The 15,491-nt window shown below is 34.0% G+C and overlaps 2 protein-coding genes and 1 pseudogene across 3 annotated transcripts; 2 read left to right on the top strand and 1 right to left on the bottom strand.

Annotated features, from left to right (window-relative positions):
- The first annotated feature begins 5,762 nt into the window (after nt 1-5,762).
- LOC125820115 (putative inactive disease susceptibility protein LOV1) lies at nt 5,763-9,413 on the top strand. Its single transcript, XM_049499536.1, has 3 exons — nt 5,763-6,383; nt 6,567-8,925; nt 9,085-9,413. Exons 1-2 carry the CDS (start codon nt 5,800-5,802, stop codon nt 8,920-8,922), a joined length of 2,940 nt encoding a protein of 979 aa, XP_049355493.1. The 5' UTR covers nt 5,763-5,799; the 3' UTR covers nt 8,923-8,925; nt 9,085-9,413.
- A 1,034-nt stretch (nt 9,414-10,447) lies between these two features.
- Nucleotides 10,448-10,980, bottom strand: LOC125820126 (uncharacterized; annotated as a pseudogene).
- A 1,036-nt stretch (nt 10,981-12,016) lies between these two features.
- LOC125820118 (uncharacterized) lies at nt 12,017-15,296 on the top strand. Of its 2 annotated transcripts, none has more exons than XM_049499539.1 (2): nt 12,017-12,084; nt 13,122-15,296. In XM_049499539.1, exon 2 carries the CDS (start codon nt 13,150-13,152, stop codon nt 15,043-15,045), a length of 1,896 nt encoding a protein of 631 aa, XP_049355496.1. In that variant the 5' UTR covers nt 12,017-12,084; nt 13,122-13,149; the 3' UTR covers nt 15,046-15,296. The 2 variants fall into 2 exon arrangements, with proteins under 2 accessions (XP_049355496.1, XP_049355495.1); XM_049499538.1 differs by having other exon boundaries at nt 12,040-12,084; nt 12,968-15,296.
- The last annotated feature ends 195 nt before the right edge of the window (nt 15,297-15,491 follow it).

The raw sequence follows: 15,491 nt of genomic DNA, 5'->3' as shown, positions 1-15,491 counted from the left end.
TTATTTCGAATTAAAGACTTTTTTTCTAACACAATATTTAGTAATTGAATGCACATTGTATAAGACTAGCTGAAATTTTGAACAAATTACAACATCATTTTAAAATAATGAAAATATGAGATGAAAAAAATACCTAATTTATATAATTTGTAGGGTCGGATTGTTATGTTGTCGGGTTGTGCTATTCCAATCTTTCAAGATTTTTATTTTTTAGTGGAGGACCGCTTCAATTTTCGAATTGGGATCATCAACATTTAATCTTCAAAGTGAAAAGTTTGGAAGCCATGAAAGTGAAAGGGGAGAAGAAGAAAGTGAAAAGGTAAAGTAATTTTTTATGAAGTGTAATATTTTCTTCCACTTTAGTAAGAAATAGTTCAATTTTATAAAGTGTAGAAAATAATTCCGTTATATATTAAAATATACACGTTATGAGACTAACGGAAAACGTTTAAAATATTAGATAAAGTGAAATTTTTTCTTCCACTAAACCTATTTTAGTTACTTTCTAAAGCAGTGGCTTATTTTAGTTACTTTTATATTTTTGTGACTTATTTAGGTTCCCAGCTCGAAATAATACTAGTATGTAATATGTTTATCAATTTCAATTTTAAAATGAGTAGTTAATTGTGTCATTCAACTAAATGATAGACATGAAGAATTTATTTTAATTTGTTATTAAAATAAACAAATAATCAGAGACAGAGTTATGATTTTAATTTTATGAGTTCTGAATTTTAAAATAATGACTTCAAGTAGTACTAAATGAGTTCTAACTTTAATATTTGTTCATATTAAGTAAATTTCTTAAAATAAATCTATGATTTAAATAAAAGCCATCAAATTCAAAACTAATATTTGGTTATAAATTTCCAAATTGAACTTGAAGGTGGATTTAAAATTTGGAGAAGTACTCAGAACTTATTTTCCAACCATCTTCATAAATAGAAAATAAAAAACTGAAGGTGGATTTAAAATTTGGAAAAGTACTCAAAACTTATTTTCCAGCCATCTTTATAAATAGAAAATAAAAAACTATCTTCTATTTTTTATAAAAGGATATAATTAAACGTAACTTTATCTTCATAAATTTTAAATAAATAAAATATATCTAAAATATATGAACAAACGCATACCAAGAATAATTCTTCAAAAAAGAATTATTAATCCTAGTTTTGTTTGTATTTATAGCAGCCTTTTACGAAGGATTTGGTCAAGTATGCTGTCTGCTAGAGGCGGACTTTATGGTGGCGTTGGAAAAAAAAATATAATTTTCAAAATTAAAAAATATATATTTTGGAAAATTATTAAAAAAATAATATTTGAAAATTAACCTCATGTTTAAACCTAAATACAATTAGTAAATATTTTTTTTTTTTAGAGTGGAGTGAAAATACAATTCAAGCACACATTGAAGCTTCGACTAAATTTGAATTCCTCACTGTAGGACCATTTGAAGGTGACGCTCTCAACATAATTTTTTTCATATTCAGGGCTCGAATCTGATACATCTGATTAAGGGTAAAGCAGTGTCATAATTGTACAAAAATATTAGTGAAACAAAAAATATAAAGATAAAAGTCAAAATAGATATCCTACTAAGAGAAGGAAAATCATTTTTTTTTTATTTTTGAGAAAAATAACTTTCGTTGTTATATTTATTATTTTTATAGTTAAATGCCAAAATATCATGGAATAAAAACATTTTTCTTAAAAGTCATTTTCCTTCTTAGAACACAAACTTTTCTACGTCTCTTTTCTTGGAAAGTTGGTTGGTGGAAACTTCTTAATTTGTGGTTATTAAATTTGTTATTTTAGAAAATTAAGATATGAATTCATTTTAATAATTTTAATCTATCGTGTTTTCATATTTTATCATTCATCAATTTTTGATATTCAGGTCAATTTATGCACACTTTGATCACATTTTTAAATGTGCGCTAAATACAATATTATGTTATTAATATTATATTTTATGCATAGAAGGAAAACTAAAATCAAACATTGTATAGCTTATCACATGACTTTTAAGGAAAAAAAAAAATTATGCGGTTAAACAAATTTATATTATTTAATTAGTCATCATAGTTATAGTTTATAATAATTATTACGAGCGACTTACATTAACCATTAATTACGTGGGCTGACTTCGAGTTTGTATAATTAGTTACGTTTATATAATTTACCATATTTGTATAATTCGCAACTAACAATTCTTCATTTGATTTGTATTTGTATACGATGGTTTGTATTTGTATATGAAGATAATTTCCTTTGGTTTTTCAGTTTTATTACAAATATACCTTCAATCTTTTTTTGTATAACTTTTTAAAGTTTATATAAACGTGTAATTTTCGAATTTTGTATAATATAACTTATATAATGTAATTTTTATAATATAATTTGTACAACTGTTTAAAGTTCATATGTTTGTGTTTGTATCAATTCGTTATTTGAGTTTTATCATATTTGTATAATTCCAAACTTTGTATTACTCAATTATACAAATACACGTGAATTATACAAATGTACTGCTAATTATACAAATTATTGTCTTCTCTCGTTCGCCTCTCTCCTCCCTCTCCCAATCTCGCTCATCAGATATACAAATACATATGTATATCAATTACATATATACAATTATTTTGACAGATATACATATACAATTCGTCTCTCTCCACTTTCTGCCTCTCTCCTCCATCTCCCAATATCGCTCGTCAAATATACAAATACATATGTATATCAGTTACATATATACAATTATTTTGACAAATAATACATATACAATTCGCATCTTTGTCCTCTTTCCTCCCTCTCTCAATCTCGCTCGTCACTTTTCTCTCTAGAACATGTAACTACGAATTATATTAAGTAAGCTATAACTATAAAACATAATTAATTTATTTTTGAGTGGATATATGCGAAAGTTATCCTTTACAAAAGTCATTGCTTTCTGGATCTCTTTCAATGAATCTAAAGGACAGGTTCTTTTTTCGATAAAGCTGTCTTTCAAGTAAATCCAAAAAAAAATATTAAAGTTAAGCTTTTAACTACATTCATAAATTTTAGAAGAAATTAAAAAGATTTAATATTGTCCACTATTATACTTTAGATTAAAGGCATCTTTGACCAAGTCAATCCAAATATCACTTTTTGAATAAGTATTACTGTCATTTCTTAGTAAGTACTAATTTAGGAGTGTGTTTAATATTCAAATTTGTCCTAATGTGAACTGGGGACCAAATATAAGTTAGGATTTTATTGAGCTTTTGAAAAGTTAAAAGTGCTTATTTTAAAAAAAATGAAGACCTTAGTATATATATATTCAAAAATATATCAGAACAAAACATGATAAATAAAAAGTGTTATAGTTAAAATTTAAACTCAAACTCATAAATCTTGTGTATTTACACAACTACTTCATTGCAAGGGCGAAATCAGCCTTAAAGTTACAAATTCGACTCAAATCATGAATTTATATTTAAAAAATTATTTTAATATGTATAAATAATCAATCCATAATTTAACTAAACAGTAAAATGGTAATACACAAGTGATAAACTAATTAATTGTCATCTAGGTTGATGTGTTCGATACAGAGGAAATTAAATATTTTTAATTTTTTCATGTTCAACTGGATAAAAAAAATTGAAAAATTATTTTTCACCCCTACCCCACAACCTCCATCCCCACCCATGCCTCTTGTAATATTAATCTAAATTATATACAAATATTATTTTAAAAAAATACTTTTTATTACTTAAAAGAACATTTTAAAAAAAAACTCAATTATTTGCATGGAATTCCAATAAAACTTGTACAGAACACTTGCACCTAATCTGCTTGACTTTTGACTTCATTTTCGTGGCGAAATTACTATTACAATTTCCCATAATCTTCGTAACGAGTTCATTATCCATCGAATTTCGAATAATGTATTATTACTAGTCTTTGGAAAATTATTGCTACTATTCTTTTGAATTGTGTGTCACTGGCCCTCGAAATTTCTCGATTATAAAAAAAAAAGATTGGTAGTCTTTGTGGTCCACTTCTCTTTAGACAATTCTCAAAGAGTGTTTTCTTGCAGAGCTCTTTTTCAGGTATTTTTTTTTCTCAAAAAATTATAATGTTGATTTGTTCATAATTTTTTTTCTTATTTTGCTACTATATTGTTAGAGGTAAATTTAGAATTTAAGTTTTATGAGTTTAATTTTTAAAGAATTTTTAGTATTCAACTCATTGGAATTTTAAAAGTTATGGGTTCGGATCTACTATTTGTTACAATTTTTTTTGAATTTTTACACGTAAATTTATAGTACTGTGCTCATATAAAACTTTGGCTCTTTGACGAAAATGATACCGTTTATATATGGTTAAAATTATTGTAGATTGCTGATTTACATTGTTTATGGGTACTGATTCCATAATTATAGCCAAATTTTTGCTGATATGGTGAAGGGCTTAGGGTATTGACTTGTTGTCCATTCTAGTAGTTGTAGTATTACTCTTGTTTCTTCTTCTTTGATTTCTGTTTATAATATGTTGTTTCGTGTAGTTTGATTATAGTATTATTTTGTTGTAGTATTGTTCTGCTACTATATGTTGCTTTATTACTGTCTGTTGTTTTCTTTATTTCCATTACTTTTTTTTTCTAGACTAATTTTGTCTTGAGCCGAGGGTCTATCGGAAATAACTATTTTACCTAGAGGTCAGATCAGCGTATACTCTACCCTTTTCAGATCCCACTTTCTGAGACTATATTGGGTATGTTGTTGTTGTTGTTGTTGTTGTTGTTGTATGGTGAAGGGATTAGTATTGAATTCTGAGTTTCATGATGCAAATGTGACTTAATCTGTAGATGGGTTTGGTTAATGTTTTAGATTTGCTTAGATCTATGTCTTGGATAATTGGCATTTAGAGCAGCACGATGCGTAAAACATCCCATGTTTACAAAGGGTCCCCGGAAGGGCCACGTACCAAGGGGTGTGATGTAGACCTATATGTTGCTTGGACTCTTCAAAATATCGACGGATTCGTGTTGGATCCTCTAAAAGTAGTGCATTTTTGAAGGATCTGACATGGGTGCAACAATATTTTTGGAGTGTCCAAGGAACATATGTAGATGTAGACAACCTACCCTAATGCAAGCATTAGTGGCTGCTTCCATGGCTCGTACCTCCGACTTATAGGCCACACGGAGACAACTTTATTGGGATTTAAAGTTATGGATTTAGTTGCTGCTATGAGTTCAAATATGCAACTGGAAATGAACTAGTAGTAGCCAAAAGAGATTTGAACTAGATTATCGTTATCCCGTGTATAACTCCCAGCCTTGGTAAAGGGAAATTTGCTCATATTGTGTCGAATATTTACACTTATTTTTGGTGAATTCCATCCTCTTGATCCGACTAAACCCATTTAACCTTCAATTAATACAATGCACTATTAAATTGTTTGATATTTGTAGGTACTAGGTAGTATTTTTTAACATTTCATCCTTAATTTGTTTATATCTGAGTGTGAGTTCAACACGACAATCGTGGTTACAATAACACGAGAAGAAGAAGAACAGAAAAAATGTCTATTTTAGCTCACTGCTTTAATTAAACTAGTCTTAAGTGAATTTCAGGTCCCTTGTCTTATAACAATTTTGACTGTTTTTCTTGAGCCGAGGGTTAGGTCTGTGTACACTCTACCTTCGCCAGTTGTTGTGGTTTTTTAAAAAATTTCACCGGATCAACTTGTAGGTTTGGATCTTCTAATATTCGCTGTTGCTCTTGCCAATTGCATCCTTGTGGACAAATGGAGCTGGCGGCAGTAGCTTCTGTGGTGATAGAGAAACTCAAGGATATGCTGTCTGAAGAGATAACGGACAAAACGGTGATAGAGGAAGCCTTAAAAAAAATGCAAGGTGTCATTGCTGAAACAAACGAGGAGCAAAGAAATAGTAAAGAATTCCAGGAGTGGGCTGAAAAGTGTCTGCATAGTCTGTACCATGTTGAGGACACTGTTGAGTCTTTTGCCCTTGGCATCGCCCGTCAGAACAAGAAACGGAGCTTCCTTATGAATCACTCTGTGGCTCTCAAGAACTTCATGGCTTGCCAAAAGCTGAGAAGGAAGATGAAGAGAATCCCTTCAGACATTAAACGGGTGATCAATAAAAATCACAAAGGTACTGGTGAACAGAACGCGTGTAGCAATGGGACAACTACCTATATGGGTGATCAGAATGGTGGGGAAGCTGAAGATGGAGATGTTGAAGATCACAACGATGAGGATTCTGCAAAAGTCAGACCAACAAGTCCAGTGGCACGATGTAGTTATCTTGCGATCCCAGAGAGTGATGAAGAGGAACTAGTACGGGAGGTAGATGCAAAACCTCAGAGGTGCACCAGCGACATGTCTTTGACGTTCGACCATGAAAAACAAGCAAAGCTCATGTCTACAAAAAAACCTCTGAGGTGCAGCAGTGAAAGGTCTTTGTTGTTAGACCGTGAATCACAAGCCAGACTCATGTATACAAATTCTTATGATGACGAAGAACTGGAGATGTTTGGCATACCTCAGAGGTGTATCAGCGACATGTCTTTGACGTTAGACCATGAAAAACAAGCAAAACTCATGTCTACAAATATACCTCTGAGGTGCATCAGCGACAAGTCTTTGTGGTTAGACCGTGAAACACAAGCCAGACTCATGTACACAAATTCTTATGATGACGAAGAACTGGAGATGTTTGGCATTAGACAAGAAGTGTATGACTTAGTGAAAAGACTAACCATGACAGCTGATGATGGAAGGGCCCCGATCTTTCAAATTGCTGGTGAGATGGGTTCAGGCAAGACTACTTTGGCTCGTGCTGTATACAGAAGTAGGAAAATAAAAAATCATTTTGAGTCTCGATGTGCATGGGTCACCATTTCAAAAGAGTTTAATAAATCAGATGTATTGCAGAACTTGCTAAAACAGGTGGGGGATTCCAAGGACTCTGTGGATCTAACTACCAATGAGCTGGAAACTAGACTTTTGGAGTGCTTAAATGGAAAAAACTACTTGATTGTGTTGGATGACGTACAGAGTGAGCAGATGTGGGAAGGGCTGAGATCTGTTTTCTTAGACAGTCGAAATGGAACTACACTACTTCTCATCACCACCAGTGTTAGTCCGATGTGGTATGTATCTCCTCCGAATTGTATCCATAAGGTGAAAAAGCTGAGTGATAAATATAGCTGGAACTTGTTCATGAAGAAAGCTGGTTGGGATACTTGGGAGGAAGGAAAGGAACATCAAGATTTGAAGCAGCGAGTTCTTAAGGTCTGCTGTGGTCTCCCCTTGAATACTGTCCTTCTTGGCAGCATGTTGTCGACCGAGGGAGATACCAATCGCTTTGATTATCTTCAAAAGATACTGCGCAGAAACTGGAAAACGAAGGACATTGTATCCGTTAGCTATACGAATCTGCCTGACCATTTGAAACTGTGTGTACTCTACCTGGTGCTATTCCCTAAAGAGTACGACATTCCGGTAAGGAGGCTGTTTCGTTTGTGGCTTTCAGAGGGTTTTGTAAACCACAAACCAGGTAAATTCCCGGAGGATGTGGTACAAGAAAACTTTGATTATCTAGTCAAGCGGAGCTTGATTCAGATATCCAAATTTAGGTCTGATGGCAGTCCCAGAAGATGTCGGTTACTAGGCGTTCTCCATGATTATCTGTTGCCTAAGGCCCAGAACATCAGGCTTTTCCATGTTCACTGCAGTACATGTAGCACAGAAGATTCATTTCCCTTGAATGTTAGAAGGCTTGTTGAGCATGCAAGCAGTAAGAATATTTATAGTGATGCTTCCCGGTTTAAACATCTTCGCTCTTACTTATCATTCAATTTCCAGAGGAAAGACACCCCAGCCAAGGAAGTAGGCATCCTTCTAAGCCGTGTAATTACTAAGGGTTTCGGATTGCTGAGGGTGCTTGATCTGGAAGGAGTGTATAAGCCAAGTTTACCTGAGAATCTTGGTGATTTATTTCACTTGAGATACTTAGGATTAAGATGGACTTTCTTGGATGCTCTTCCCTCGTCCGTTGGTGACTTGCCATATCTTGAGACATTAGATGTGAAGCACACTAACATAAATAACTTACCCACCTCCATCTGGAAATCAAAGAAATTGCGGCATCTCAATCTCAGTCACATCCGTCTTGACATGCCAAAGCATTCAGATACCGATTCTTTGCCTACACTCCTTACACTGTGGGGATTGTCCGTAGATGATGATAGCCCAGTGAAGAATGGACTGGATCGGTTGTGTAATCTTAGAGAGGCAGGCATTACTTTCTGTTTGAACAATTGTGAACACCTTCTCAATTGGATTTCAAATTTAACTTCTCTTCAATCTTTGAGGTTACGATCCATAAATGATATAGGATTTGGTAACGAGCCGTTGTATCTGTCAAGTCTGAACAATCTTTCCCACCTAAACTTGTTAGGTGTATTACCAAATCTGCCTGAAAAGTTACCTCAAGGGCTTAAAGTAGTCACATTATCTCTTTCAAAGCTGACAGAGGATCCTATGCCGATTCTTGGGATGCTTGAACATCTTAATGTCCTCAGGCTTCTAGCTGATTCCTATATGGGGAAGGAAATGGTGTGCCCTCACGGAGGATTCAAAGAGCTTCGGGTTCTAAAGCTTTGGAAACTTAAGAGCTTGGAAAAGTGGAATGTGGAGGAAGCGGCAATGGCGAAGCTCAAAGAGATAAATATCCGATGCTGTAATAAACTGATGAGCATTCCCGAAAGACTGAGGAAAAAACAAAGTCTCAGGGAATTGATCATAACCAACATGCCAAAAGAGTTCAAACAGAATGTCAATAAGTTCATGAGGCGTCGAGATTTGATTCTCACTTTCAAAGATTATGATTTTACCCCCTGACCGGTAAGTTTCTCCCTTAAACTCTCTATGTTATTGTCGAGACAAATAACTAGTTTACGAGCACCATTCCTTCCATAATATACAAGGTTTGAATATTTATGCTTCTTGCTCGAGATTTTGTTGATCAATGGACTTACTAAAACACATTTTTCTTCGTGGCAGTAGGAGCATGCTGATCATACTTCTGATGAAAGTCACACCAACGAGTAGCTTGCTAAGATTCTGAACAGTGTATCTCCAAGGCTTCTTCAATCAGAGCTGTGTTACCATTCATCATCGGTTATCAGATTCAAACTTTTGATGCTAACCAGTAGTTAGCTACTGGGTAAGCAATGCTTCAATAATTTGCACTTCAGTTTCACCTGATGCATTAGTTATGTATTTTAAGTCCACTCAGTGAGGCCCTTATTATCCTCTGTAACAATTTTAAATTTTGCAATGATTACGTGTGATTCGCCGGTAATTTCTAATATATACAGAACTTTCTCGTGCTTGATATCCATGAACAACAACATACCCAGTGAAATCCCACAAAGTGGGGTCTGGAGAGGGTAGAGTGTACACAAACCTTACCACTGCCTCGTGGAGGTAGAGGGATTGTTTCCAAAAGATCCTTGGCTCATATCCATGAAACATTGTATTCGTTTGCTTAAATGTCTTTCTTTAGAGAGAAAAAGCAATTTGCTTCTCCTACTAATATTGATTAGTTCACTCGTTGTGCAATGCCTCTAGGAAAGACATTATACAACAACATATCCAGTGTAGTCCCACAAAGTGGGGTTTGGAGAAGGTAGAACGTACGCATCCCTTACCCCTATTTTAGAGGTAGAGAGGCTGTTTCAATAGACCCTTGGCTCAAGAAATTTTCACCTATTATACATGGAAAAATAATAATTTCACTGGTTAATACTTGAAAAAAATATGTAAATGATATGTGTTACTGAACCAATTCAACATAACATTTTATTGCTTCACTTAGGTTAGTAATATAAGGGGCGGTTTGGTTACTGTATAAGTTGCATTTTATTCATGTATAAATAGTTGCATTAGTTTTTACTATGTTTGGTAGAAGTTTTGTATTAGGTGGAAAAGTCAATATAACTTATATCATGTTTGGTTGGTAGGATTTCAAATATTATATAAAAGTTATTCATGTATTAATTTTATGCAGTGTTTGGTTGTGTTTTTTGTAGTCCTACATAATTAATACCAACATAACTTATGAGGGAATCTATGTATAAGTTATGCAGGGTATAAGGTGAAATAAGTTATGCAGGTATTAGCTATACATGTATTAAAATAGTTAATTACACATTTACCCCTATTGATTTATTTTTACTCTTTTTTATTGAAAACTTTACCTAACTATACTTTTTTTTTAATTCACGATCAACCATTTTTTTTCCTGTTTTCATTTGAAATCCAAATGTAATATTTTATTAATATTACAAATTGAATTGTATATATTTTGCTGACACATATGTTAATCATATATTAAGGTTATATATTATTAAATATATTCCACTTATGCATCCAAGTGCTCCGGTGTTGTCTTTTCGAACTGCACCATAAAATTGTGAAGAGTTCTAGATGCGATAAGTGTTCCCTTACGCGTAACTGGTTCCAAAGGTATAGTATCATCTTCAACTTCATCATTAACATTGCTTTTTCCGATGGTGTCCACAATTTCTTCTAAGCTCTGGACCTCTAAACATGCATCACTTTCACCCGCATAATCCAACAGGTTATTGACATCCATTTTATTGTGGTAACCAAGATCATTAATTATGACCTCAAGTTCAAGAATGACGTTTCCACAAGTAGGTTCATTCAAATTCTCTGAGATTGCATCCCGCGAATGAATTTTACAATGTCGAAAACAATTTGTTATTGCCTCTTCCTGAACATTTATTGTCCAAACAGGGATTGCAAAATTTATAGCATCCAAAACATTGATCTTTGTTGGATTTGTTTGTCCCACTTCATAGCCTTCTAATATCCTACGATAAAATTTGTTCGATAATACATTTTGAAAGCTCTTATTATCACAACATCACAAGGTTGAAATTACTAAGATACAATGATTTTGATGTATTCGTTGTACTTTATGTAAAATATTTTTTTTATGTGAAATCAATAACTATGATACATAAATTAGTAAGATACAATGATTTTGATATAATTAAAATTATCCTTCATCAAATCTCAAACCATTCTTTAAATTAATAAATTTTAATTTATCGATTAAATAATATCTCTATAAAATAATAAATCTTCATGGTCCTACCTATATTAATTTATAGAGGTTTTACTGTATATATATAAAAAAAATTACAATAAATTCAATATTTAATAGTTAATAATTTATGTATTGTGATCTCTACATAACTAAATAATACCTGCATAACTAATACGCATAACTAAAACCTACATAACTAAACCCTGCATAACTAATACTTGCATAACTAAACTCTACATAATTAATACCTGCATAACTAAACCCTGCATAATTAATACATGCATAACTAAATTTTGCATAACTAATACCTACATAACTAAACCCTGCATAACTAATACATATATAACTCTAATCAGTAATCAAACGGCCCCTAAATGTATTAGTTAGTATCTTAAATATTACAAGAAGATACTTCAAAATGCAAGGTAAATATTCATGGTCAAAAATTATTATTTTTTAAATGCAATGAGCTATTAATCAATATCATGTAAAAAGGAATGTCAAACCATAAATAATTTGAACTTTATAGGTTATGGATTCTAGGATAACAAACTCAACTGCTCGTTTAGGTTTCTAAATTCAGCTTTTGTACATATTTAATAAATTTCTTCGCGCATATACATGATTTTCACCCAAGCTAATGGGTTCTACCGAACCCATATCCTGAAGACTACCTCCTTCCCCTGTGTGAGTCCGAGTCAACTTTATATAATAGTCAAGTCTTGTTATGTTCCTAGCTTGTGGTCCCCCCACCCACACACTCACACTAAGTTGACTCAATAAGTCTTCTAATGGTACTTCCAAGTTGTTTCCTTTTTCTTTCTTTTCCAAATACCTGTGATTTTAAGTAGTAGTAACATTTTCATCCATTGCTGTAACTAGCTGCCGGGAAGCAATTTATCGATAAGCCATGCTTTTACTAGGTACTGTTTATTTCTGCTTATTGCTCTTGCTTCATCTAATTTTGTTTCAAAGTCAGTGTTGGAAATGTGAACTTAAAGTTTTAAGTGTCTGCTACTCAATCTAGGTGTGTTGTTAGAGTCATTCGAGAATGTTTAGTAATTATGGTTCGTGAAATTGAACGTTTAATGGTTAATATTGTAGCTTTATATATATGGGAGGATAGTGTGTTGTTTTGTAAGAGTGGAGTTTTTCTAATGATATAGGTTTGCTTTACATTTATTTCCCTTTTCCATACTCATTGTGCCTTATATTATGAAGATCCCACCTTATATTTGTTAGAGCGGATTAGAGTCTCATATTGATTGGGGAATAAACTGATTTTTTGTTTATATGGACTTGGGCAATTCTCCCCTCATGAGCTAGTTTTTTTGGTTGAGTTAGGCTCGGATGTCATATCTTTACATGATATATCAGAGCCAGATCTATTTCCTTCCGATTGGGCTCATGCTCCATGGTCTAGTTGGGTCTGGGCGTGAAGGGGTTGGGGGGGGGGGGTGTTAAAGTGGGTTAGAGTCCCATGTAGATTGGGAAATGGGCTGATGGTTTGTTTATATGGATTTGGGAAATGTTCCCCTCATGAGCTAGCTTTTGGGGTTGAGTTAGGCTCGGGTGTCATATTCTTACAATATTCCGACTTAGTTTTCTAATTTTTATCTTTGTTTTGGCAGCTGCAAGTGTAATATTTGTTAATCATGTAGATTGGGAAATGGGCTGATGGTTTGTTTATATGAATTTGGGAAATGTTCCCCTCATGAGCTAGCTTTTGGGGTTGAGTTAGGCTCGGGTGTCATATTCTTACAATATTCCGACTTAGTTTTCTAATTTTTATCTTTGTTTTGGCAGCTGCAAGTGTAATATTTGTTAATGCTGAGAGGAGAAGGCTAATTGAAGTTATTCCAGACAGCTTGAAGAAAGCATGGAAAGATTGGGAAGTAGAAGTGCTGATTCTAGGAAGCCTCATCTTTCAGATTGTGCTTATTCTTTTTGGCAAACGCAGGCAGTGTGTGGCGAAATTATGGATCAGAATGACTCTATGGACATCTTACTTACTAGCAGATTGGATTGCTATTGTTGCATTAGGTATCATCTCTCAGAATACGTTGGATAAATGCAAACAAACAAGTGTTGATGACAACTTAAAGGATGAATTGATGTCGTTCTGGGCGCCATTTATGCTGCTGCATCTTGGCGGTCCTGATACTATCACGGCTTATTCATTGGAGGATAACGAGCTGTGGTTAAGGCATTTAGTCGGTCTGATAATCCAGAGTGGACTAACATTCTATATCTTGCTTGTGTCCTTGCCAGGCTCTTCTTGGCTTCCATTTCTAAGCTTATTCATCTTCATATCTGGTCTTATCAAGTTCTCTGAGCGGACATGTGCTCTCCGATCAGCAAAAATCGAGAATCTCAGGGACTCAATGCTGACATCCCCTGATCCTGGACCAAATTATGCTAAATTCATGGAGGAATATACTTTGAAGAAAGCTGAGGGCTTCTACGTGATGGCGGATGAGGTTAAAGAAATCTCACTTCCAATTGATCATTCTTACCATACTGGTAGAGATAAATTGCTGCTGATATCTGAAGCTTTTGATCAGTTCCAGACTTTTAAACGTCTATTTGTGGATCTCATCCTTAGCTTCCAGGACAGAGACAACAGTCGATTTTACTTCAAGGAACTTCCTCCAAAAGAAGCTTTTGATGTGATTGAGGCAGAGTTAGGATTTGCATATGATACCTTCTATACCAAAGCACCCGTTATTTTTACTCCTCTAGGCTGCATTCTTCGTGTGGTTACTTTTTCTTGCATTTTTTTTAGCTTGATTTCATTTTCTTTATGTAAGGAAAGATTGAAATACCACAAACTTGACTTGATTCTCACTTACCTTCTGCTGGTGGTGGCCTTACTCCTGGAAATATATGCATTGATCGTTTTGCTGAACTCAGACTGGACAAAGAATTTGCTGAGCAAAGGGAAACAGGACGGAAAGTTTTACCAGTCGTTCCTCCTCAACAAGCTGTGTCTGCGAAGATCAAATAAAATGAGGTGGTCCAATTGCACACCCCAATACAATTTGTTGAGCTACTGTGTTGACTTCAAGCCCCCCCGGTGCTACAGGTTCCAAAAACTCTTTCAAATCAATGAGCTCTTGGAAAAACACATGTACAAGAAGTATGAACTAGTCTCCCCGGAGTTAAAAGAGCTGATCTTTAACCATTTCCAAAAGTTTGCTGGAGAAAGTAATAACGAGCCTGATCATCCAGTCTTATGCACAAGTAGAGGCACTACAGCACTTACCAAAAATGACTGTTCTTCCCTAGTTTGGTCTACCGAGGTAGAATTTGATCAAAGCTTCCTTATTTGGCACATTGCTACTGATCTATGCTATTACACTGACGATGGAAGTACTCCTTGTTCCATCAAATCCAAGCAAATTAGCAAGCAGTTATCAGATTATATGTTGTATCTTTTAGTAGTATGCCCCTTTATGCTGCCAATAGGACTTGGGATGATCAGATTTAGAGACACATGTGCTGAAGCCAAAGAGTTTTTTACAGAGAGGAAACTAGGAAAAGACTTAACTATAGCTAGTCGCAAGTTGCTAACAGTGAATACTGAAGTTAGACCTGCAAAAGTGAAAGGGGATAGGAGCAAGAGCGTGTTGTTTGATGCGTGCATACTTGCCAAATCATTGAAAGAAAAGGGAAATCAGAGAAAATGGGAAATCATCAGTGAAGTATGGGTGGAAATGCTTGCTTATGCTGCTACACATTGCAGAGGGAACCATCACGCTCAACAACTTCGTAAAGGAGGAGAGCTTCTTACTCATGTCTGGCTTCTCATGGCACATCTTGGCATCACAGAGCAATTCCAGATAAACAGAGGTCATGCTAGGGCCAAGCTCATTGTCAAGTAATAAACTCGGATTCTCGTGCTGATCAAGACTTAGTTAGGTAAATAAATGTGTGTTCTCTCTAATCGTTTAAGTTTTTTAGCGTGATATTATAGTACAGACAGGCTCAGAAAACAAAGTTAACTTTTAGCATGTACCTGTACTTGTTGTAACTAGTTTCTGGTAACTTACATTGCATGCTTGTTCTTTATTATTATGATAATAAATTTTTTATCTATAATAGTTTTGAGTTATAAAATGGAAATATTGATGGAGTCAGGAGTGATTTTTTATTTTTTTTTGAGAATTGGTAACATGTTAGGAGTGAAAATTGTTAATCACTAACTAATAATCTCGTTTACAGCTTATATGTTATATTCAAATTCAATTTCTATTATATGTATTTCTCTTTAAGATTGTTATTCCTTTTTCATATTTAGAAGGGATAAGGGTCTGAAAAATACCCCAAC

Source organism: Solanum verrucosum, unplaced genomic scaffold (genome assembly GCF_900185275.1).
Source record: "Solanum verrucosum unplaced genomic scaffold, falcon-dt-bn FXZP01000229.1, whole genome shotgun sequence".
NCBI classification, from domain to species: domain Eukaryota; kingdom Viridiplantae; phylum Streptophyta; class Magnoliopsida; order Solanales; family Solanaceae; genus Solanum; species Solanum verrucosum.
The sequence above is the reverse complement of the archived record's forward strand: the minus strand, read 5'-3'. Positions and strand labels throughout refer to the sequence as shown.